Raw genomic sequence first — 24,797 nt, forward strand, 5'->3', positions numbered from 1 at the left:
GCAATTCTCCTGCCTCAGCCTTCTGAGTTCCTAGGACTACAGGCACCTGCCGCCACGTCCAGCTAAATTTTTGTATTTTTAGTAGAGACAGGGTTTCACCATATTGGCCAGGCTGGTCTTGAACTCCTTGTCTCAGGTGATCTGCCCACCTCGGCCTCCCAAAGTACTGGGATCACAGGCATAAGCCAAGTCTTGTTCTCTTGCCTGAGCTGCAGTGCAGTGGTATGATCTTGGCTCACTGCAACCTCTGCCTCCCAGGTTCAAGCGATTCTCCCACCTCAGCCTCCCAAGTAGCTGGGACTACAGGCACATGCCATCATGCTTGGCTAATTTTTATATTTTTTTTTGTAGAGATGGAGTTTCACCATGTTGGCCAGGCTGGTCTCAACTTCCTGACTTCAAGTGATCCTCTATCCGCTGGGATTACAGGCATGAGCCACCTTGCATGGCCTGTATAATTCTACTTACATGACATTCTGGAGAAGGCAAAACTATAGGAACAGGAAACATCAGTGTTTGCCTGAGGAAATGGGAGGGTATGACTTTGAAGAGAGAGCACAAGGCAGTTAGCAAGTGGGTTGGAGGGATGGTAGAACTAAACCGTGATTATATGCATTTGCAAAACTCACAGAAATGTACACCTAGAAGAATAGACCTGGAGCTCAGGGAAGAAAGATGAAATTTGGAAGTCAATTATCAGGCAGTAATTAAAGTCCAAATAATGGGCATATGGTCCAGGGATAGCATACAGCATGAGAAGAGTCAAGAGCTAAGGACAGAACCCTGAGGAATGCCAACATGTAAGGGATATGCCCAGGAAGAGATCCATTGAAGGACAACTGAGAAGTAGCAGCTAGGAACATAGAAGAAAATCCAGCAGTAGGCGATCCCAAAGAGACCAAGAGGATTTTTAAGAAAAGTCAACAGTGCTAAATATTCCAAAGAGCTCAAATCAGAGGAAGACTGAAAATGTACATTAGATTTAGCAACTAGGAGGTCCTTGGTGATTTTGGCAGGGGTTTTAAAGCAGAGTAAAAGCCCCAGATGTTAAATGCCAGTGGTTGGAGGAGAGACTGGGAGGTAAGCAAGTGGAAGCACTGAGTATAGACAATTTCCAAGGAGTTTCACCATGAAGGTTAAGGAGATACAGCAATAGCTACAGAGGCAGGTGGGATAGGATAACAACATTCACTGACAGAATTTAGTGCTCACCAAATCCTTCAAGATAAGCCTTCCTGAACTCTCAAGTTAAAGAACTCCTCCAGGTATTTCTGGTTTTAGATAGTTATCTGAACTAGGTGGATACCACCTGACCACTAGTCAAGTTTCTGGGAAGCATTGCAGACAAAAACAAACGGGCAGCACCTACTCACCTCTCTCCACTTAGGGAAGTTGTAATTTGTTTTAGCAAGACTGGCATCTACCTTAGAACAGTCTCTGACAAGGATACCAATCACAGAGAATTAAATTCTTAGGTCAAGAATAGCACAGCACTAATGTACAGTTATAGACTTGACAGTATATGTCATGGAGTTCTAGAATGGTACGACTAAAAAGAACCTCAGAAATTGTCTGCTTCACGGCCAGGCACAGTGGCTCACGCCTGTAATCTCAGCACTTTGGGAGGCCAAGGCGGGTGGATCACCTGAAGTTAGGAGTTTGAGATCAGCTGGCCAATATGGTGAAACTCTGTATCTACTAAAAATAGAAAAATTAGCTGGGTGTGGTGGTGGCTGGTGCCTGTAGCCCCAGCTACTCAGGAGGCTGAGACTGGAAAATCGCTTGAACCTGGGAGGCAGAGATTGCAGTGAGTTGAGATTACACCACTGCACTCCAGCCTGGGTTACAGAGCAAGACTCCAACTAAAAAAAAAAAAAAGAAATTATCTGCTTCACTCCATGTTGTATAGCTGAAGGCTTAGCAAGTTAATGCTGCATCTGACATTAGAACTCAGGTCTCCATTACATATATGTAGGGGAAACATGTTCCAGTTTGGATTGAACAGTGCCCATTCATGCCTGTTACCTTATCATAATTATTAATACCACATGCTTTTATTCTCAAATATGTTAAGATAAATTTAATTAAAAATGATAAATTTCTACAGTCACCCTACTTATATAGCATAGGTTTTGAGACTAGGCAAGCATTATTGATTACCTAAGATTATTTTTCTTTTGTATTATCTCAAAGATTTAAGTCTCTTTAATTCTCAAATATCACTTTATACATGAAATAATGTACATGAAAGTAGGCCCCAGACTATAAAGTGCTTAACAAAGGTTAGAATTAAAAAGAATAATAACCTTTTAGGCAACAGTTTTTAAAATATGACACCAAAAGCACAAGCAAGGCAAGAAAAAAGAATTGTACTTTATCAAAATTAAAACGTTTTGTGGATTAAGAGATATATCGAGAAGTGAAAAGACAGCCTACAGAATGGTAGAAAATATTTACAAATAATATATCTGATAACGGTCTGGTATTCAGAATATGTAAAGAAGTTTTTCTTGGTTAATAAAGGGCTGAAAAAAAAACAAAAATAAGAAATAACAAAAAATAATTCTCAACAACAAAAAGATAACCCAATCTTAAAATGAACAAAGTACTTAATAGAGATGTCTCCAAAAAGATGTAGAAATAGCCAACAAGTACATAAAACGACACTCAACACCGGTAGTCAATAGGGAAATGAAAATGAAAACCACAATAAGGCTGGGCACCGTGGCTCATGTCTGTAATCCCAGCACTTTGGGAGGCTGAAGCAGGCGGATCACTTGGGGTGAGGAGTTGAAGACTAGCCTGGCCAACATTGTGAAACCCCATCCCTACTAAAAATACAAAAATTTGCTGGGTGTGGTAGGACACGCCTGTAGTCCCAGCTACTGGGGAGGCTGAGGCACAAGAATCATTTGAACCTGGAAGGCGGAGGTTGCAGTGAGCCAAGATCACACTACTACACTCCAGTCTGGGCAACAGAGCGAGACTCTGTCTCAAAAAGAAAAAAAAGAAATTTCTCCTTTTCAGTGATGTGCGCCTATGAGCCCACTTAGTTGGGAGGCTGAGGCAGGAAGATCCCTTAAACACAAGAGTTTGAGGCTGCAGTGAGCTATGTTCATGCCACCACACTTCAGCCTGGGTGACAGAGGGAGACCCAGTCTCTAAAATGAAACACAGCAAAAAACAAAAAAGAAAACAAAATAAAAATCCCAAAACAATGAGATACTTACTACTTCAAATCCATTAGGATGGCTAACATTTTTAAAAAGGAAAATAAATGCTGGCAAAAATGTGGAGAAATTGGAACCCTTATCTACTGCTGGTGGGAATAGAAAATGGTGGGGCCACTATGGAAAACAGTTTGAGAGTTCCTCAGTAAGTTAAATGTAGAATTATCATGTGATCCTGCAACTCCACTTCTAAGCATACATCCAAGAGAATTGAAAACAAGTATTCAAGTAAAAACTTATACATAAATAGGTCTACAAAATGTGATCTCTCCATGTAATGAAATTATTCAGTCATAAAAAGAATGGGACTGGATGCAGTGGCTCGTGTGTGTAATCCCAGCACTTTGGGAGGCTGAGACGGGCAGATCGTCTGAGGTCAGGAATTTGAGACTAGCCTGGCCAACATGACAAAACCCCATCTCTACTAAAAATACAAAAATTAGCCAGGCATGGTGGTGCATGTTTGTATCACCAGGTACTCAGGAGCTAAGGTAGGAGAATCACTTGAACCCTGGAGGTGGAGGCTGTAGTGAGCCAAGATTGCACCCCTGTACTCCAGCCTGGGCTACAGAGCAAGACTCCATCTCAAAATAAAAAAGTAGAAAGGAGGCTGGGCATGATGGCTCTGTAATCCCAGCACTTTGGGAGGCCGAAGTGGGCAGATCACCTGAGGTCAGGGGTTCGAGGCCAGCTTGGCCAACATGGTGAAACCCCATCTCTGCTGAAAATACAAAAATTAGCTGGGCATGGTGGCAGGTGCCTGTAATCCCAGCTACTCAGGAGGCTGAGGCAGGAGAATCGCTTGAGCCCAGGAAGCGGAGGTTGCAGTGAGCCAAGATTGTGCCATTGCACTCCAGCCTGGGGCACAAAAGCGAGACTTTTGTCTAAAAAAAAAAAAAAGAAAAAAAAAGAAAGGACTGAAGTAATGTTATGTGGTAAAAGATGCATGAACCTTGAAAACATTATGTTAACTGAAAGAAGCCAGTCACAAAAGGCCACATATTACATGATTCTATTTATATGAAATATTCAGAACAGACAATCTGCAGAGATCCCATTAAGCAGTCCCTTCCTGTTCCCCCTTCCCCTTAGATCCTGGGAACTGCTACTTTACTTTCTTTCTCTATGTTTATCCATTCATCTGTTGATGGATATTTACGTTGTTTTCATCTTTGCCTATTGCGAGCAGTGCTGCTGTGAATATTTGTGTACAAAATTTTGTTTGAACATACGTTTTCCATTCTCTTCGTATATACCTAGAAGGGAAATTGCTGGGTCATATGGTAATTCTATGTTTAACTTTTTGAGGAATTGCCCAGTGTTTTCCACAATGGCTACATCATTTTGCACTCCCACCAGCAATGCATGAAGAAAGTTCAGATTTCTCCATGTTCTTGTCAGCATTTATTTTCATTTCTTAAATTTTTTTTTTTTCCGAGACGGAGTTTTTGCTCTTGTTACCCAGGCTGGAGTGCAATGGCACGATCTCAGCTCACCGCAACCTCTGCCTCCTGGGTTCAGGCAATTCTCCTGCCTCAGCCTCCTGAGTAGCTGGGATTACAGGCACGCGCCACCATGCCCAGCTGATTTTTTGTATTTTTAGTAGAGACGGGGTTTCACCATGTTGACCAGGCTGGTCTCGATCTCTTGACCTCATGATCCACCCGCCTCGGCCTCCCAAAGTGCTGGGATTACAGGCTTGAGCCACCGCGCCCGGCCATTTCTTAAAATTATAGCTATCCAAATGGGTGTGAAGTGGTATCTCATTGTGGTTTTCATTTTCATTTTCTTTTTTTTTTTTTTGAGACGGAGTTTCACCCTTGTTACCCAGGCTGGAGTGCAATGGCGCGATCTCGGCTCACCGCAACCTCCACCTCCTGGGCTCAGGCAATTCTCCTGCCTCAGCCTCCTGAGTAGCTGGGATTACAGGCACGTGCCACCACGCCCAGCTAATTTTTTGCACTTTTAGTAGAGACGGGGTTTCACCATGTTGACCAGGATGGTCTCGATCTCTCGACCTCGTGATCCACCCGCCTCGGCCTCCCAAAGTGCTGGGATTACAGGCTTGAGCCACCGTGCCCGGCGCCATTTTCATTTTCTTAATGATTAATGGCAAGCATCTTTTCATGTGCTCTTTGGCCGTATCTTCTTTGGAGACATGTTTATCAAGTCCTTTGTTCATTTGAAAATTGGGTTGTTTGTCTTTTTGTTGTTGAGTTTTTTTGGTTTTGTTTTGTTGTTTGAAACAGGGTCTCGCTCTGTCCCCCAGGCTGGAGTGCAGTGGCTCGAGCTCAGCTCGCTGTTGCAGCCTTGACCTCTGGGGCTCAAGAGATCGTCCCACCTCAGCCTTCCAAGTAGCTGGGACTACAGTCAGGTGTTACCATATCTGACTCATATTTGTATTTTTTGTAGAGATGGGGTTTCTCCATGTTGCCCAGGCTGTTCTTGGACTCCTGGGCTCAAGCTATCTGCCTACCTTGACCTCCCAAACTGCTGGGATTAGAGATGTGAGCCACTTTGCCTGGCCTTTTTTGGCAAGGGAGGGGGAAAAGATGATGAAAACGTTCTGGAATCGAATAGTGCTGATGGCTGCACAACATTGTGAATATACTAACAATCATGGAATTGTACACTTTAAAATGGTTAAAAGGACGGATTTTATGTTATGTGAATTTTATTCCAATAAAGAAAAATTTAAAGAATGATATATTTAATGAACAATGAATACTCAGTTCTTTTTTAAAAAAATGTTAGTTCTGCAGCCAGGTATAGTGGCTCTCATCTGTAATCCCAGCACTTTGGCAGACCAAGGCAGGAGGATTGCTTGAGCCCAGGAGTTCGAGACTGGCCTGGGCAACATAGCAAGATTCCATCTCTAAAAAAAAAAAAAAAATTTTTTTTTTTTTTTAATTAGCCAGACATGATGACATGTGCCTATAGTCCTAGCTACTCACGAGGCTAAGGCGAGAGGATTGCTTGAGCCTGGGAGTTCAAGGTTACGGTGAGCTAAGATAGTGCCACTGCATGACAGCTTGGGCATCAGAGTGATACCCTGTCTCTAAGTGATAATAATGTCATCTCACTGTCAGCATTATTATTGCAATTATCTTTGTTTGCAAGGCCAGAAACTCTCTTCACCATGCATCAGTTTTTGTCATGGAAGACAATGGTGAAATGGGATTCATCTCATAGAAACTTGTCTCACTGTCAAACTTGTCGAAATTTCCTCATTCTGTTAATCAAGGACTCTCTAAGTAAATGAATCCAGATTTGCTAGTGGGTAGCTTCGTGTTTTGGCTGCAATCAGCTGAGAATAGCTTTCCCTTTCGACCTCATTTTGTTGAGATTAGTTTAGGCATGAAACAGTAGTCAGGGGCAGTAAGTGGGGATCCTGAATCCCGGCAGATGAGGCTGGATGAGGACCTGACCTCAACGAAAAGACAGAGTCTTAGTCATGTTTGTTTCCTCCACCCAGCCACAGAGCACACCTCTCTCCCCCATGCCCTCCCTCCTGCTGCACCCCTCCCACAACATCCTGTAATCCTGACTTCTTCCTTGGCCTGCTTTCTCATGCTCGATTCTCTATGTCTAAACTAGAGAGAATTCTCTTCATTAAAACTGGAGCAGGGATGGATATTGAACATGAAGAACGGGGTGGGGGGGGAATGGGCTGGTGCAGTGGCTCATACCTGTAATCCGGACACTTCAGGAGGCCAAGGCAGGCAGATCACTTGAGCTCAGGAGTTTGAGACCAGCCTGGGCAACACAGCAAGACCCCATTTCTACAAAAAAATACAATAATTAGCCAGGCGTGGTGGCACGCACCTGTAGTCCCAGCTGAGGTGGGAGGCTGAGGTGGGAGGATTGCTTGAGCCCAAGAAGTCAAGGTTGCAGTGAACCAAAATCACACCACTGCATTCCAACATGGGTGAAAGACCAAGCCCTTGTCTTAAAAATATATATATATATATATATATATATATATAAATTAAAAAAAAAAAAAAGAACAAGGAGGAATCCGGAATGGTGCTGACCAGTAGAGGCGTGTGTGTTGCCTATTTGAAAAGATCTCTGAGGCTGGGTGCAGTGGCTCATGCCTGTACTCCAAGCACTTTGGAAGACCGAGGTGGGTGGATCACCTGAGGTCAGGAGTTTGAGACCAGCCTGACCAACATGGTGAAACCCTGTCTCTATTAAAAATACAAAAATTAGTTGGGCGTGGTGGCACACTCCTATAATTCCAGCTACTCGGGAGGTTGAGGCAGGAGAATCGCTTGAACCTGGGAGACAGAGATTCAGTGAGCTGAGATCGCACCATTGCACTCCAGCCTGGGCAACAAGAGTGAAACTCCGTCTTAACAAAAAGAAAAGAAAAGAAAAGAAATCGGAGACTAGAGCAGACACTGGTGTGCAGCAGTCCCGCCTCTGGTGTGTGGCCCCTCCCAGCTCCGGCTGCTGGACCTCTGCTGTCTGCCCTCTCCCCTTTTCCTCCTGGCATACACACTTAGAGCAACTGGCTCAGCAACAATTAGCCTTTTCAGAACTGCCACTGAGTTGCCACTTCTTACTCCTGTGCTGGGGCTTTTAACAGTTTCAGGAGTACCAACTTCTCCATCTCCTCTCAGCTTCACAGGCAAGCCTGAGGGGCTACCTCAAGACGAGTGGCTCCTGGTTTTCCTTACCTGGACCTGCAAGCCAACTAAAAATATTCAGGTGAGGTGATCTTGCTGTGCAGGCACAGAACTTGACCAGACACAAGCCCAGAGAGGTGGAGGAGAGCGGGCGGGTTGGGGAAGCTTCCGGGGTCATCGTGGGAAACAGCACAGAGCCTGGGCTCCCTTCTAGGTTCCGTGTACTCCTGGGGACCTAGAAGCCAGGTGTTCTCCCCAGGCATCACAAGGGTCAGACCACTGTGCAGGGTGTTTAGGAGTCCAGGGCACTTCTGTGTGTTACCCACAGCCCAAATGGCTGAAAATTGCAAGCTGAATACTTCTTTGCTGCCTTGTTCTCTGAGGGACCCCTGTCCCTCCACTACCACACACTTTAGTCTTACATCCTGAAATATCTGACATCTGACATTTCCCCTGCAAGAGAAGTACAGAGAAAAGTGGAAAGTGAATGAATTATTTTGCATGCTGGGTAAAAGGGTTGAAACAAACTGTGACTAAACCCAAAAATATTTCACAAGACCTGTTTCACAATTTTTCTGCATTTAAAATAAAGTAGATTGCGTCTTCTTATGACTCACTCTTCATAAGATTCAGTCTTCACAGAGCCCACCAGGAAAACTCTGGAAAACTCCCCACCTGGAGATCAACATCTTTATTCGCTCTTGTTGTCCAGGCTGGAGTGCAGTGGCACAATCTCGGCTCACTGCAACCTCTGCCTCCTGGGTTCAAGCGATTCTCCTGCCTCAGCCTCCCGAGTAGCTGGGATTATAGGTGCATGCCACCACACCTGGCTAATTTTGTATTTTTAGTAGAGAGAGAGTTTCACCATGTTGGTGGTGGATCAAGTGTTCCACCCACCTCAGCCTCCCAAAGTGCTGGGATTACAGGTGTGAGCCACCTCGCCTGGCAGGAAGCAAAAATAATTTTTTTTAAATTAAAAATATCTCACCATGGACCAGGTGTGGGGGTTCACTCCTGTAATCCCAGCACTTTGGGAGGCCAAGGTAAGAGGACTGCTTGAAGCCAGGAGTCCAAGACCAGCCTGGGCAACATAGCAAGACCTCATCTGTATGAAAGAAAAAAATTTTCACCATTAATTATGTTAGCTGTAGGTTTGTTAGACTGGGAAATTTCCCTTCTATTCTTAGTTTGCTGAGAATTTTTATAATAATCAAGTATTAAATTTGATCAAATGCCTTTTCTGCATCTATTTAAATAAGCATATGGTTTTTCTCTTTTACTGTATTAAAATGGAGAATTACATCAATTGATTTTCTTTTTTCTTTCTTTTTTTTGAGTCTTGCTCTAGCTCTATCCCCCAGACTGGAGTGCAGTGGTGCCATCTCAGCTCACTGTAACATCCACCTTCTGGGTTCAAGTGATTCTCCTGCCTCAGCCTCTCAAATAGCTGGGATTACAGGCACCTGCCACCATATCCAACTAATTTTTGTATTTTTAGTAGAGATGGGGTTTCACCATGTTGGCCAGGCTGGTCTTGAACTCCTGACTTCAGGTGATCTGCCCACCTCAGCGTCCCAAAGTGCTGGGATTACAGGTGTGAGCCACCGTGCCTGGCTGATTTTCAAATGTTAGATCAACCTGGCATTTTAAAGATAACCCTGCTTGGTCAGGATGTGTCTCTATGTCTGTGTCCTGATCATTTCCCTGTGTGTCTTATATGTTGTTAGATTCTGTTGGCTAAGACTTTTGTTGAGTTTTCATGTTTATATCCATTTAGGATATTAGTCTGTAATGTTCTTTTTATAGCTTCTTTTTTTCTCTGGAGACAGAGTCTTGCCATGTTGCCCAGGCTGATCTCGAACTCCTGGGCTCAAGCAATCCTCCTGCCTCAGCCTCAAAACGTGCTGGGATTACAGATGTGAGCCACTGTGCCCAACCCCTTTTTATAGTGTTTTTGTCAGGCTTTAGTATTAGAATTATGCTAACTTCATAAAATATGCAGAGAATTGTTTCCTCCTCCTCTATTTTCTGAAAGACTTTAGAAAGGTGTTGTTATTTCTTCCTTAAATATCTGATAGAATTTACCTGTGAAATTATCTGGGCCTGAAGTTTTCTTGCTGGGAAGGTTTTGGTAACAAATTCAATGTCTTTAATAGATGTAAGACTATTCAGGTTTTCTGTTTAATTTTGAGCCAGTTTTGGTAAATTATATGTATTTTTAATTTGTCCATTTTACCAAAGTGGTCAAAATTTTTAGCATAAAGTTAATAATATTCCCTTTCCTTTTTTGAGGCAGACTGGAGTGCAGTGCCAGGATCATAGCTCACTGTGGCCTTGAATTCTGGGGCTCAAGTGATCCTTCTGCCTCAGCCTCCCGAATAGCTGGGACTACAGGTGTGCACCACTACACCCAGCTCATTTAAAAAAAAAAAATGTAGAGACGGAGTCTCGCTTTGTTGCCCAGACTGGTCTTGAACTCCTGGCTTCCAGTGACCCTCTTGCCTTGGCCTTCCACGGTGCTGGATCATAGATTTGAGCCACTGTACCCAGCCACTTTTTATCTTTTCAATGTAAATAGGATTTAAAGTAACAATTCTTTCATACTGGATATTGTGTTTTCTGTTTTTCACTTTTTCATTCTTGCTAAGGGCTTATCAATTTTGTTGATCTTTTCAAATAACCAGATTTGGGCTTTGTTAATTTTCTCTATTGTTTTAATGGTTTTATGCATTGAATTTTGCTCTTTATTATTTCATTTCTTCTACTTTGGGTACACTGTTCTTCTCTTTATAGCTTTTTTTTTTTTTTTTTTTTTTTTTTTTTTTAGAGACGGGCTTTCAGTATGATGACCAGGCTGATCTTGAACTCCTGACCTCGTAATCCACCCGCCTCAGCCTCCCAAGGTGCTGGGATTACAGGCGTGAGCCACCGTACCCGGCCCTATTGCTTCTTAAGGTGGACCCATAGGTCATTGATCTTATACTTTTATTATTTTGTAATATTAGCATTTAAAGCTATAAATCTCTTTTTTTCAGCTTTATTGATATGTAATTGACAAGTACAAATTCTATATATTCAAGATGTACAACATAATGGTTTGATGTACATTTACATTGTGTAATGATTACCATAATCAAATTAACTAATACAGCGTTCACCACACATGGTTACCATTTTGGGCAGGTGGAGTGAGGACACTTACATGCTCTCTTAGCAAATCTCAAGTAAAGAATACAGTGTTGTTAACTAGGGTTGCCATACTGTCATCCTGTGCATTAGATTCTCAGAAGGCACTCTTCTTATAACTGAAAGTTTGTACCTCTCGACTGTCACCCCGTTTCCTCCACCCCACAGCCCCTGCTGGCAACCATCACTCTACTCTCTGCTTGTATGAGTGTGTTTTGAATTTCACCTGTAAGTGAGAGCATTCGGGGTTTGTCTTTCTGTGCTTGGCTTAGTTCACTTAGCACCATGTCCTCCAGGTTCAGCCACATTGTCACAAATGGCATGGTTTCCTTCTTTTTATGGCTAAATATATTTCATTGTGCATATATATGTATGTCTTTTCAAGTGTGTGTGTGTGTGTGTGTGTGTGTGTGTGTGTGTTTGAACTTAAAAAGATTTGTTTCCGGCCAGGCATGGTGGCACACACCTGTAATTCCAGCACTTTGGGAGGTTGAGGCAGGTGGATCATGAGGTCAGGAGTTGAAGACCAGCCTGGCCAAGACGGTGAAACCCCGTCTCTCTTAAAAATATAAAAATTAAGGGCCGGGCGTGGTGGCTCAAGCCTGTAATCCCAGCACTTTGGGAGGCCGAGGCGGGTGGATCACGAGGTCGAGAGATCGAGACCAACCTGGTCAACATGGTGAAACCCCGTCTCTACTAAAAATACAAAAAATTAGCTGGGCATGGTGGCGCGTGCCTGTAATCCCAGCTACTCAGGAGACTGAGGCAGGAGAATTGCCTGAACCCAGGAGGCGGAGGTTGCGGTGAGCCGAGATCGCGCCATTGCACTCCAGCCTGGGTAACAAGAGCGAAACTCCATCTAAAAAAAAAAAAAAAAAAAAAAAAAAATATATATATATATATATATATATATATATATAAATTAGCCAAGTGTGGTGGCGGGCACTTGTAGTTCCAGCTACTTGGGAGGTTGAGGCAGGAGAATTGCTTGAACCTGGGAGGCAGAGGTTGCAGTGAGCCGAGATTGTGCCACTGCACTCCAGCCTGGATGACAGAGTGAGACTCAGTCTCAAAAAAAAAAAAAAAAAAAAAAGATTTGTTTCTATGTTTCTAGCTTTATTGACAGACAAAACTGGATGATTTTAAGGTGAACAGTTTAGTGTTTTGTGAAATGGTTACCACAATTAGTTAACACATCTGTCACCTCATATAGTTGCCTTTTTTTCTGGTTTGTGGTGACAACATTTAAGCAAATTTCAAGTATATATAATTTGATATTGTTAGCTGTTGTTATCATGCTATACTCTAGATCCCCTGGACTTATTCATCTTATAACTAAAATTTTGTAGCCTTTGACCAACATCTACCCTTTCCCCCACCACTCTGACTCTGGTAACCACCATTCTACTTTCTGTTTCTATGAGTTCAACATTATATTTTTTTAATATTTTTTTTTTATTTTTTGAGGCAGAATCTAGCTCTGTTGCCCAGGCTGGAGTGCAATGGCATGATCTTGGCTCACTGCAACCTCTGCCTCCCGGGTTCAAGCAATTCTCCTGTGTCAGCCTCCTAAGTAGCTGGGATTACAGGTTTGTGCCACCACGCCCAGCTAATTTTTTATATTTTTAGGGAGACGAGGTTTCACCATGTTGGCCGGCCTTGTCTTGAACTCCTGGCTTAAAGTGATCTACCCATCTCGGCCTCCCAAAGGGCTGGGATTACAGGCATGAGCCACCATGCCCGGCCTCCTTTAGCCTTTCCAATAAAGCAATGCAGATCTACTGACAACTACTTCTCTAAATTTTCTTCATCTGAAAATGTTTATTTCACTTTTCATCCTGAATGATATTTTTGTTGGGATATAGAATTCTGGGTTGGCAGAGTTTTTTCCTTTCAAAACTTTAGATGTTCTGTTATCTTCTTTCCTTCATCACTCTGACAAAATGTCCACAATAGTTTAAATCTTTGTTCCTCTGTATGTAATTTTTCATTTTTCTCCAGACTGGACTTTAAAACAGAATACCTGATTGTAAAAATTCTTTATAGCTTTGGAATTGAGAAGACCTCTTTAATTGTGATTCAAAAATCCAAAAACCATAACAAAAAAGATTAACAAATTCTGCTACAAGAAAAACCCTAGCTGGGCATGGTGGCTCATGCCTGTAATCCCAGCACTTTGGGAGGCAAATGAGGGTAGATCATGAGATCAAGAGATCGAGACCATCCTGGTCAACATGGTGAAACCCTGTCTCTACAAAAAATACAACAATTTAGCTGGGCATGGGGGCATGCACGCACCTGTAGTCCCAGCTACTTGGGAGGCTGAGGCAGGAGAATTGCTTGAACCTGGGAGGCGGAGGTTGCAGTGAGCTGAGATGGCGCCACTGTACTCCAGCCTGGCAATAGAGACTCTGTCTCAAAACAAAACAAAACAAAATAAAACAAAACAAACAAAAAAAAACAAAACCAAAAAACTATCCATGTTAAAAGCCACCATATTCAAAAAGTCAAAATACAAACAGGGAAAATATTTTCATATCACAGACAAGTACCTAATCTGAATATATAGAGTTTCAAGTAATAAATAAGACCAATAACAAAAAAGAAAAAAATTGACAAAGAATACTGGCATGGTGGCTCATGCCTGTAATCTCAGCACTTTGGGAGGCCGAGTCAGGCAGGTCACCTGAGGTCGGGGGTTTGAGACCAGCCTGGCCCAAATGGCAAAACACCATAGCTACTAAAAATCCAAAAATTAGCCAGGTGTGCTGGTGCATGCCTGTAGTCCCAGCTACTTAGGAGGCTGAGGAAGGAGAATTGGCTGAACCCAGGAGACAGAGGTTGAAGTGAGCTGAGATTGTGCCACTGCACTCTAGCCTGGGAGGCAGAGCCAGACTCTGCCTTAAAAAAAAAAAAAAAAAAGAGCCGGGCGCGGTGGCTCAAGCCTGTAATCCCAGCACTTTGGAAGGCTGAGGCGGGTGGATCACGAGGTCGAGAGATCGAGACCATCCTGGTCAACATGGTGAAACCCCATCTCTACTTAAAATACAAAAATTAGCTGGGCGTGGTGGCGCCTGCCTGTAATCCCAGCTCGGGAGGCTGAGGCAGGAGAATTGCTTGAACCCAGGAGGCGGAGGTTGCAGTGAGCCGAGATCGCGCCATTGCACTCCAGCCTGGGTAACAAGAGCGAAACTCCCTCTCAAAAAAAAAAAAAAAAAAAGGCCGGGCGCGGTGGCTCATGCCTGTAATCCCAGCACTTTGGGAGGCCGAGGCGGGTGGATTGCTTGAGGTCAGGAGTTCAAGACCAGCCTGGCCAACATGGTGAAACCCTGTCTCTTTAAAAAAAAAAAAAAAAAAGTAAAAAAAGAAGAAAATGGATAAAGGATATGAACAGACTTCACGAAAAAAAAAAAAAAAACTACAAATGGTTCTTAAGTGTGTGAAAACATATTAAAAGAGAAAAGCAAAGGCCAGGCACAGTGACTCACGCCTGTAATCCTAGCACTTTGGGAGGCCGAGGCAAGTGGATCACTTGAGCTCAGGAGTTCGAAACCAGCCTGACCAAAATGGCAAAACTCTGTCTCTACTAAAAATACAAAAAAGTTAGCCAGGCGTGGTGGTGGGTGTCTGTAATCCCAGCTACTCGGGAGGTTGAGGCAGGAGAATCTCTTGAACCACGAGGAGGAGGTTCCAGTGAGCTGAGAATGTGCCACTGAGCTCCAACCTGGGCAACAGATTAAGACTCCTTTTCAAAAAAAAGAAAAAAAATTAAATAACTGGTGATCGACTAAATACAGTATAGGCCTAAACACAACTGTGAAAATCTAGGCACATGAATCAGAATTTTGAGGTCTCATCTTAGGTAAAAAAGGAAAACTGTAAAAAGGACAAGCAGGACATTGCTTCTGATAATGAGTGTCAAGGACATAATATTACGAATCATGTTTATTGAAATTATATGAACATGAAGGACAATGCTGAGAAATATTACTCTTTTATTACAAGACCCTAAAAATCTGCTATTTAAAAATCATACCAGGGAACGAGAGGAATCAAGTTGGGGGAATCACACTTTCCGATTTCAACACTTACTACCAAGTTACAGTAATCAAAATAGTGTGGTCTTGGCATAAGGACAATTGAGAGTCCAGGTAAGCCCATACATCCACAGCCAGTTGATTTTTGACAAGGACGCCAAAACTATTCGATGGGGAGGGAATGCTCTGTTCAATAAATGGTGCTTGGTCAAATGTAAAAGAATGAGTTTGGACCTTTACTTCACTCCCTATACAAAAGGAAATTAACTAAACATTGATCACAGGCCTACATATAAGAGCTAAAATCAAGCCAGGCATGGTGGCTTATGCTATTTATAGGCTCAGCAGTCTGTAAACAAAAAATGGCATAATACTTGGGAGACCAAGTTTCCATCTACCAAAAAGAAAGAGGGGGAAGCAAAAATTATAACATTGTATTGTGAGATTTATAATGACTCTGCCTCCAAGAACAAAAACAAAACAAAATGAAACAAAATCACAAAATATAGCAATGAGAACTCAATGGAAATACCTGAAGCTTGGTATTGTCCCTGACACATACTATCCCAGCAGCAGAGCTAGATGACTATCGATGCACACAACAGGACAGAGCTGAGGACTCAGGAATTGAGGGTCCCTTGAGGTTGCCACTATGTGGGGCCTTCATTTTGGTGAAACTTTCAAACTGTTAATTAGAGAAGGAGCCCAACTGAAAGATGAAGACAGTGCTGAGTATATTAAATTTGCTGAGCGGCAGATACCTGCATTAGTTTGGAAATAGTCTTTCCCCATAATGTTTAGCCAACCAAAGGAGAGTTGGGGCTGTCTCAAATGCCTCTTGCTGCACCTATGTATAAATACTACAGGGCAAATAGAAGAAGCCACCTGACTCTCAGTCTAAAACACATCGGCCTGGATTCTGGGACATGTTTTCATGGCCTGGATTTCATAATCCAGGCCCTTGGCTTCCAGACCTGTTACGAAGACTGACAGTAAATAACTCTTAAAATTAAAATATGATTCTGATAATTGCCTATGTTACAACTGGCTAATGTAGACTGTCCAGAGTCTTAAGTGCTATTGCACAGCAGGTGTCATATCAGATGGTCCAATAACTCATCCTACAACAGAAGAAAAGATTAATTCTGGTTCAATTACAGCCTACATTCAGTGGATGCTCTCCTGTAATGCCAGCTCCTCAGGAGGCTGGAGTGCAATGGTGCAATCTTAGCAGAGGTGTAGTCACTGCAACCTCTGCCTCCTGGGTTCAAGCAATTCTCCTACCTCAGCCTCCCGAGTAGCTGGGATTACAGGTGCCTGCCACCATACCCAGCTAATTTTTATATTTTTAGTGGAGACAGGTTTCACCATGTTGGCTAGGCTGGTCTCAAACTCCTGACCTCAAGTGATCTACCCACCTCAGCCTTCTAAAGTGCTGGGATTACAGGCGTGAGCCACGGCACCCGGCCTTTTTTCTACCATTTTAACCATTTTGAACTGCATAATCCATTGGTTTTTAGTATATTCTCAAAGTCATATGACCATCACCACTATTTAATTCTAGAATATTTCCATCACCCCTAAGTAAACTCTGCACCTCTCAATTTCCCCTGCCCTGTATTACCTGGCAACCACTCATCTACTTTCTGTCTCTATAAATTTACCTGTTCTGGACTTTTCATGCACATGGAGTCATATGCTACATGGCCTTTTGTGTCTGGCTTCTTGTACATAGCATATATTCAAGGCTTGTTTATGTATATAGCATAAATGCAAGTTATTTAATTAATTTATTTATTTTGAGACAGAATCTCTCTCTGTCACCAGGCTGGAGCGCAGCGGCACAATCTTGACTCACTGCAACCTCCGCCTCCCGGATTCAAGTTATTTTTCTGCCTCAGCCTCCCAAGTAACTGGGACTACAGATGCACACCACCACATCCAGCTAATTTTTGTACTTTTTAGTAGAGATGGGATTTCATCATGTTGGCCAGGCTGGTCTTGATCTCTTGACCTCGTGATCCACCTGCCTCGGCTTCCCAAAGGGCTGGGATTACAGGCGTGAGCCACCACACCCGGCCAAGTAATTGTTTAAGTAGGAGAATGAGCACCAAATTTCTTATTCCTGTCCCCCAACCCCGTAAAGCAGGTTGCTACAACTGACTTCAGCTTGCTTGCTCCTTGCAGTAGCCTGAAGCTCCTGGTGAGCAGGAGCCATTTACCCCTGTCAGAAAGCATGGTGCATGAACAGCAACTGCTGGCCACCACACAGTGCTTTAGGAAGAAAGCTGGTCTGGGGTGGGGTAGAGAGGTCACATCCCAAAGTGCATCTCCCTTTAGCCCCTTAGTCAGAACAGCTCCTGGCTATGTGGGTCCAGCCTCTGCCATACTTTGAGTCACCACCACTCTGCCATCCCAGATGGACAGGGGCTTTCAGCATCGAGATGTGGGTTCTAATGTGGTTCTAGAACCTAAACCAGGACGTGAAGAGTGAGGAGCAGATCACAACTGCCGAGCTAAGAACCCCTCTCCCCACAAAACTGTGTCTACTGTGTCTATCTGCTCGGACTTTAGCATCTAATGCTGTCAGTCCCAAGTGAGACTGCGTCTCATCCTTCAAGGAAGGCTTGGCTCAGGGCCTCAAGACCTGGAAATCTCCCCCAGTGCCCACTCCCCCACCCAGTCCCAACCCCAGCTCTGGACCCCACCTCCTGTACGCATCTGTCTGTTACAGCCCTGATCACAATGAATTAAATGACGTGTTTATGTCAGTTCCATCAGCCATTTTGGGAGGTTCTTGAAAGCGAGGACTGCATTATATTCACTTGATACCCTTATTGCCTGGTTCAAAGAATACCCTTCATCAATTTGTGTTAAGTTGGAGAGGGAGTAAGTCAGCACAGGGATGAAGAGTCATGTCCGGGCCGGACGAGGTGGCTCATGCCTCTACTCCCAGCACTTTGGAAGGCTAAGGTGGGTGGATCACTTGAGCTCAGGAGGTTGAGACCAGCCTGGGGAACGTGGTGAAACCCTAGCTCTACACAAATTACCATGGTGGTGTGTGCCTGCGGCTGAGGTGAGAGGATCATGTGAGCCCAGCAGGCAGAGGTTACAGTGACCAAAATGGTGCCACTGCACTCCAGCCTGAACAACCAAAGGGGACCCTGTTTAAAAAAAAAAAAAAAAAGAGTCTTGTCCCTCAAACAGACTGCCTAAGTTCAGCGGCTTCACCTCTTCACTGCTACCTTATCTTCTTCCTCCCCGCAGTCAAACGCAACACAGAATGGGGTTCGGGGTGAGTATTTAGATGAGTGATGAATCATTTAAGATTCAAAAAACCTCCACCTTTAGGATTTCTGAACAATATCTTTATTTAGCTCAGGAAGTTGTTCTTACACATTTTTGGATACTTGGGTTAGAATTTTCTCTATTACATTAAATCAATGGTTCTTAAGCTCTTATGCAAACATGCAAGCACAATGCAGGCTAGAATAAAAAGGCTGTTGTGTCCAAACATTAAAAATAGACACTTTATTGCAAGGGTGTAGAGAAGGGAGACCAACAGAAGGCAATTGACATACCACCCCCTCCCTCCAGCCCTAGTCCTGGTGCCTGGATATGTGCACTCCCTCTGTGCTCTGCTCCCCTGAGACACAAGTCCCCACCTGCTCCTGGACAGCAGCAAGGGTCTTACAAGGCCAGAAGGCAGCCCTGTTTGTTCGTGCCTGCAGAAAGGGCAGAGGAATGTGATGTTCCCAGGAACTGTGTCCTAGACTCATAGGTTTCGATTGCTCAGCCTGGTGTAGGCAGCGAGACTATATCTGCGCCAGTATTCTGGGCTGTCTCTTCCCTTCACTCTCGGCCGTTCCCAGTTGTCAAAGATTGGACAGGGTCCTGGTGTGGCCAGCTCTAACCGTTGCTCAAGCCAGTCAGCACCTCCACAGAGCCAGCTAGCTGCTGGGCCCAGGAGCTTCCAGAGAGCTCTTCAGAGCTCCTCAGGGGCCTATGGACCTCCTAACCCTAGCAGGCCTCCTGCCTCAGGCACAACTTGGGAAGGCTCCATCAGCTCCTGTGTGGCCCTGCTGTACCTGTTGTCTGTGGTCGGTATGCAGAGGCAAGTCCAGGGTAGGGACAGGCAGGATCCCTCAGGCTTGCCCATAGCCCAGACAGCAAAACTGCAGTCAGATCAGTGTCTGTGAGTTTCAGGTGGAACCTTAGATGGCCTGCTGAACCTCAGGCCAGCTCGCTGGTCTGGCCGCCCAACCAGACCAGGTAGACAGAGTCGAGGCCTCAGGGCTCTCAAGCATCTAAGAGCGCAGCTGCATTTGGAAGTGCTCACAGCAGGTGTGCTTCATGGTCAGCCCGTAAATGGGAGTCATGTCCACCTTCACGCCCGATGGCACGCTGAATTCAACCTGCTGCAGCAGGATGGCCAGGAAGAGAAAGACCTCCCAGCGGGCAATGGCCTCCCCGATGCACCTCCGTTTGCCCATGCCAAAAAGAACCACCTTCTCGCTCAGCACCTTGTTGATACCACCATCGGGGGTGAGAAACCGTTCAGGCAGGAACTCAGATGGGGTGATCCATAGCTTCCTGTAAGCAGAGGGAAGCAGCTGAAGTGGAAGGCTGGGGCTCAGAAGCGTCAAGTGGGTGGAACCCCAGTCCTAAAGGATAGAGGACAGGCAAGTGGCCCGCGGACCGGAGGATCAATGCAGTGATTGTATTAATCATAAATAAGAGCTTAAGAGGGTGGACCCAGCCTTTCCTCTGCACCTCTGAACTTACTGGTCGTGGTTGATCTGCCACTGGTTTACAAAGACACAACGCCCCTTGGGGATGTAAAAGCCTTTCAGACTTGTGTCTCTTGTGGTGCTGGAGAGAAACAGAGCTCAGTCAGGCTCAGTGGCAACAGGCAAATCTCCCTGTCCCCCATGCCATGTCCCTCCCATTAACCCTAATCAGGTATGCGGGCTGGAGTGAGGCCAGTGTCAGACAGCAGTGGCTCCATGGGGCCTCACCTGTGGGGGATGGTGAAGGGGACGAAGGAGGAGTGTCGGAAGGTCTCCAGGATGAAGGCCTCCATATAGGGCAGGTGGAATCTGTCAGAGAGCCGGGGCCGCCGCTCCCTGCCAATCACTGTGTCTGCAGAACAAAGGGAACGAGGTGAATTCAGGGGCTGCCTAGACCTGGCCAGGACCCTGGCACTCACCCCTTTACAGGGAGTCACTACCTACCTAGCTCCTCCTGGATCTTTCTCTGTACCCTGGGGTTTGTCACCAAATACATGAGGCTCCAGGAGATAGCTGTTGTGACTGTGTCAAACCCTGGACAGGGTAGAACAGACAATTAGGCAGGCGGCAAGTCAGGGTACTTGAGCACAGGAAGGACACAATGGGGTGACTCATACCAGCTCCAAAGAGGTCCAGGACGACATTAATGATCTTCTCATCTGACAGCTGGATATTGGCGTTCTCATCCAGCTGCTTCTCCTGACAGTGCTCAATCAGGCTGTCTGTGATGTCCCGGATGCGCCCCTTAGGTAGGGAAAGTCCACAGGTGAGCAAAGATCTCACACCCAGAGCTACCTCTCCACCCAGGTCTGGTTCTTCACTATCCAGAGCACGTCCGTTCAGGAGGTGATGCTCCCGGAGCCTGTTGTCCCAGCTTCTCTCTGCTTACTACCTTAGAATGCTGCTAGCCCCAACTCAAGGGACATCTGACACACAGATAACATACTGTTATCATCTGGATGTGCTCTTTATCTTCGATGAGGCCAGGAGGCCAACTCTTTAACTCTTCCCGGCTCCCTCAACAACTGCCCCAGGGTCGGGCATGTGATGGCTATTCAGTGGCTATTGCTGTCTGATGGAAGCTCAGAAGCATTAGTCAAGATAAGTTCTATTTCTCTTCCGAGGAAGGAGAGCACTCCACAAATGGCTTCAAGATCCCAGGTTGAAACCTCCCTGAGAACTTGCCAAGCCCCATGCAGTTCCTCTTACCTCTGACCTCCCAGGCTCTGACCCCATCTGCTTCCCACCACCCACCTGCCTCTCCCCAGCCTGTACCTTCTCAAAGGTTTTGTAGTGCTCCTTGATCATCTTCTGCAGGAAGTTGTAGAACTTCTCATTCAGGTCCTTGAAGGCATTCAAGGAAGAATTGGGCAGGTAGCGAAGAATAGGGATGAAGTCAGCTGGGTTTCCAGAGCCAGCCACCTCCGCGAAATGGTTACTCAGGTTGACTATGCTAAGCAGTTCTTGGTGGTTGTGGTCATAGAGCTGGCCAAAGCAAATGGCACAGATGACGTTGGCCACTGATACCATCACATGTCTGTAGGGGTTAAAGCGCCCAGGCCCTGCCATCAGCTCCTGCAACCTGCTGATCAGGGTCTCAGCCTCCTTGCTCACATGCTTCTCCAGGTAGGAGGATGAGGAGGCCGGGTCAGAGGCGATGGAGAAACTCTTGAGGCCATTCTGGGCCAGGCGCCGGCGGGCAGCCCACACGGGTCCAGAGTCTGGGCTGAAGGACATGCTCTGGCCACCACTGATGAGGGTGAAGCTGTAGAGGTCGGGCCGGCCCTTGAAATCGTCGCCCTGCCGCACCAGGGCCTGCCGGATGGTGTCCAGGCCGCTCAGCACCACCACGGGCGTGCAGCCAATGCGGATCTGCAGCACGTCCCCGTACCGCTGGCTCATCCTCGTCAGCGCCAGGTGCGGGTTCTTCCCCAGGGTCAGCACATGCCCGAGCAGGGGCCAGCCCCATGGCTCTGGGGGACTTTTCAGGCCTTTGGGGACCTGAGGTCTTGAGGCCTTGATTACCCAGAATACCAGACAGAAGATGACAGAGGCCAGGAGAAGCTCCGTGACCGAGACGGAGATTGGAAAAAGCATGATCAGTGTAGTGATCTTGGAGGTGGCTGCTAAGAGATGGGGCAGGAAGAAAAAAAATCAAGCCATCAGATTGGGGGATGAGAAGAGCCAATATCCCAGAATGTCAGCCTGCAGCCTGCTGGTCAGGGAAAGGGGAAACCTTTCCACCTAGAACTGCTTACTGGGCATGAAGAAGAGGACGAGGTGGAGAGAAGTTGTTTGTTGAGCTACCACTGTGGGCTACGAATTTCTCAGTCCTTCTTCATTCACCCCGGCCACAAATCTATGAGGTCAGCTGCAGTGAGGCTCAGAGAAGGTAAGACACTTGCCCAAGGTCACACAGCCGGAAAGTGTTGGATGCAGACTCCCAAGTCAAGTTGCCTAATTCCAGAATGCTTTCTCTTAACTGCTGTGCCAATCTAAAATGACATCTTCCCAGATCAATCTGTGATTTCCATATGGTACCAGTACCTCTATTTACTTCCCATTTTCCTAAAATCAACCTTAAATCTCTCCACATATCATCATAAACATATCTGTGTGAAAGTACAACTTTGATTTTCCCCCAACACATTAAAATAAACACATATTCAATGTGTATCACACCAAGTCTTACCCATCACACTTAAGAAAACCATGTTCTCGGGGGGAATGAAGGATCATCTGCTCCTTTAGCTTCATTTAACGTTTGGAGGAAGTGACCCCTGGAAGCAGCACTGACTTGCCCAAAGTCCCCCAGCAATCAGTGACAGAGCCAGGACTCAGACTCCTTAGGGACACTTTCCTGGAAATGGCCAGCTGCTGTCACATGTACCTCTCTTTGAAGAGTGGTCAGATGAATGAAGGAATTTTCCCAGAACCCTCAGTTCTCTGATGCTCAATCTCAGGATGCAGGAAATCTCACCAGACCCCAGGACAGAGTGAGGAAGAAATAGGGCACAGGATGGCCGCTTCCCAAACCAGCTCTCAGCCCCAGCTCTCTGAGTTAAACTGACTCACACTTTAAAGGCAGCTAGATTGAGCGCATTAGTCAAAAAAATCCAGGCCAGGGTTTTTGTTGGGCCCAATTCTCAATGAATGAACAGTTTGGACCTCCTGCTTTTGCAAGTTACCTGAACCAGAGAATAAATGGAAGGTTCCCACTAGGTTGTAAGAAAACCCCAGACTGGAATAGGGGAAATCAGGAGTAGATCTGAACTGAAAGGAAACTGGGGCAATACTTTCTCTGTAAGCTTGATCTAGAAAAGACGTGTAAATTCATAAACCACTCTCTCCAACACATCAGGCATCTCTGTCTGCTACCCTGGACTGGCGATCAGTAGACCCAACATTCTAGTCAAAGTGATCTTGGACTGAACATTTTACTTTTCTGGGGTCCAATTTCAATACCTGAGAGAGCGTGAGAAGAGATCTCTCAGTTCATAGTGGCCAGCAGGATCGGAGGGAAGAGAAGACCCAGATTCGCTGTGGGGAATCTTAAAGTCCTACCAGTGAGGCTCCCACAGGGGAACCACACTAGACAGAGAGATGGATGGCTCCTATCACAAGTGTTATAGAGGGAGGGAGGCTTCCTGGAGGGGCTGAATCTCAAACCACACTAGATCCCTGAGCGAATGGGGGACAGTGCCAGGCTTTGGTGTGCCCTGGCATCCCCTGCTGCACAACGGGTGTCCAAGGACCTGCAGCCTTTGTAAGATGGTAGGAGCCAAGGGAGATGTGACTGGTGAGTTTTTAGGGCTGGTATTTCCAGCTCCCTGCAGTTGGCAGTCTGTCACCCTGATTGTCTCCCACCAAAGGACAAAGAAGACAGTCAATAAGATAGGAAAGGCCTGGTACTCTTGCACAGATCGGTCTCTCTTGTCTGGCTGTCTAGGACATCTCAGTTCTGACAAGCCACCCCTTGGGAGAGTAAAATCTGCCAGGGGTGGGTTCTTGGCTAAGGCAGGGTACAGCTGGTAAGAACCCAGCCCACCCCCTCCATCCACGCTGCCCACCCAAGGAGAAGCCCGTGTCATCAGAAAGCCTGAGGGAGGGGTTGCACATATTCCAGCCTGCCAGGTGGCCTTGATGGGAAAGCCTCAAGGTGAGCAGACAGTCATTAGGGGATGGAGCTAAAGCCTGGGTCCTGAAGTCCTGAATGAGATGTCATCTGTATCTAGAGGTCTGGTACCAGCTGTGGAATCATGTATAAGTCCTCCGCTTTCCCTTGCCTCAGTTTCCCCACTAGGGGGCTAGACTGCCTGGTCACTAAAAACACTCTGACACTGCCGGGCACGGTGGCTCACGCCTGTAATCCCAGCACTTTGGGAGGCGGAGGCGGGGGGATCACGAGGTCAAGAGATCGAGACCATCCTGGTCAACATGATGAAACCCCGTCTCTACTAAAAATACAAAAATTAGCTGGGTATGGTGGTGCACACCTGTAGTCCCAGCTACTGGGGAGGATGAGACAGGAGAATTGCTTGAACCCAGGAGGCGGAGGTTGCGGTGAGCTGAGATTGAGCCATTGCACTCCAGCCTGGGTAACAAGAGCGAAACTCTGTCTCAAAAAAAAAAAAAAAAAAAAAAAAACACACACTCTGACACTGCCTGGTCACTAAAAACACTTTGCTCCCTTTTGAAGGTGCTAGACAGGTAGCTACGTAGGAAGTCCTGGAGGCACCAAATGTTCCTTCTATTGGCAAGCCAGAAGCCCCCCAGCACTCACCTGTGGCTGTAAGGAGGTACTGAGCTGAGCTGGGAAGAGTGGACTCTTGGAGCCTGGGACCACAAGGATCAGGGAGGGTTCCAAGGAACTGTCACCTCCAGGGTGAGGGTGAAGGCACTGCCACCTTTATAGGCGGGCTC

At 45.8% G+C, this 24,797-nt stretch overlaps 1 protein-coding gene across 2 annotated transcripts; it reads right to left on the reverse strand.

Annotated features, from left to right (window-relative positions):
• Positions 1-18,437: 18,437 nt before the first annotated feature.
• On the reverse strand, positions 18,438-24,776 carry CYP1A1 (cytochrome P450 family 1 subfamily A member 1). Of its 2 annotated transcripts, none has more exons than XM_039468932.2 (7): positions 24,658-24,776; positions 21,150-21,997; positions 20,492-20,618; positions 20,319-20,408; positions 20,103-20,226; positions 19,870-19,956; positions 18,438-19,677 (listed from the first exon to the last, which is right to left on the reverse strand). In XM_039468932.2, the coding sequence occupies exons 2-7, from the start codon at positions 21,969-21,971 to the stop codon at positions 19,392-19,394; spliced, it is 1,536 nt and encodes a 511-aa protein (XP_039324866.1). In that variant the 5' UTR covers positions 21,972-21,997; positions 24,658-24,776; the 3' UTR covers positions 18,438-19,391. The 2 variants fall into 2 exon arrangements, with proteins under 2 accessions (XP_039324866.1, XP_003944830.1); XM_003944781.4 differs by having other exon boundaries at positions 21,150-22,000.
• Positions 24,777-24,797: the final 21 nt, after the last annotated feature.

This window comes from Saimiri boliviensis, chromosome 2 (assembly GCF_048565385.1).
Source record: "Saimiri boliviensis isolate mSaiBol1 chromosome 2, mSaiBol1.pri, whole genome shotgun sequence".
Classification (NCBI taxonomy): Eukaryota; Metazoa; Chordata; class Mammalia; order Primates; family Cebidae; genus Saimiri; species Saimiri boliviensis.

Excerpts from the sequence above, each read along its gene's own strand:
- CYP1A1 (XM_039468932.2), bottom strand. The coding sequence starts at position 21,971 with ATGCTTTTTCCAATCTCCGTCTCGGTCACGGAGCTTCTCCTGGCCTCT. Across the intron at positions 20,619-21,149 it reads ACTACAAAACCTTTGAGAAG|GGGCGCATCCGGGACATCAC; the intron begins GTACAGGCTGGG and ends TCCCTACCTAAG. Across the intron at positions 19,678-19,869 it reads TGGCAGATCAACCACGACCA|GAAGCTATGGATCACCCCAT; the intron begins GTAAGTTCAGAG and ends CTCTGCTTACAG.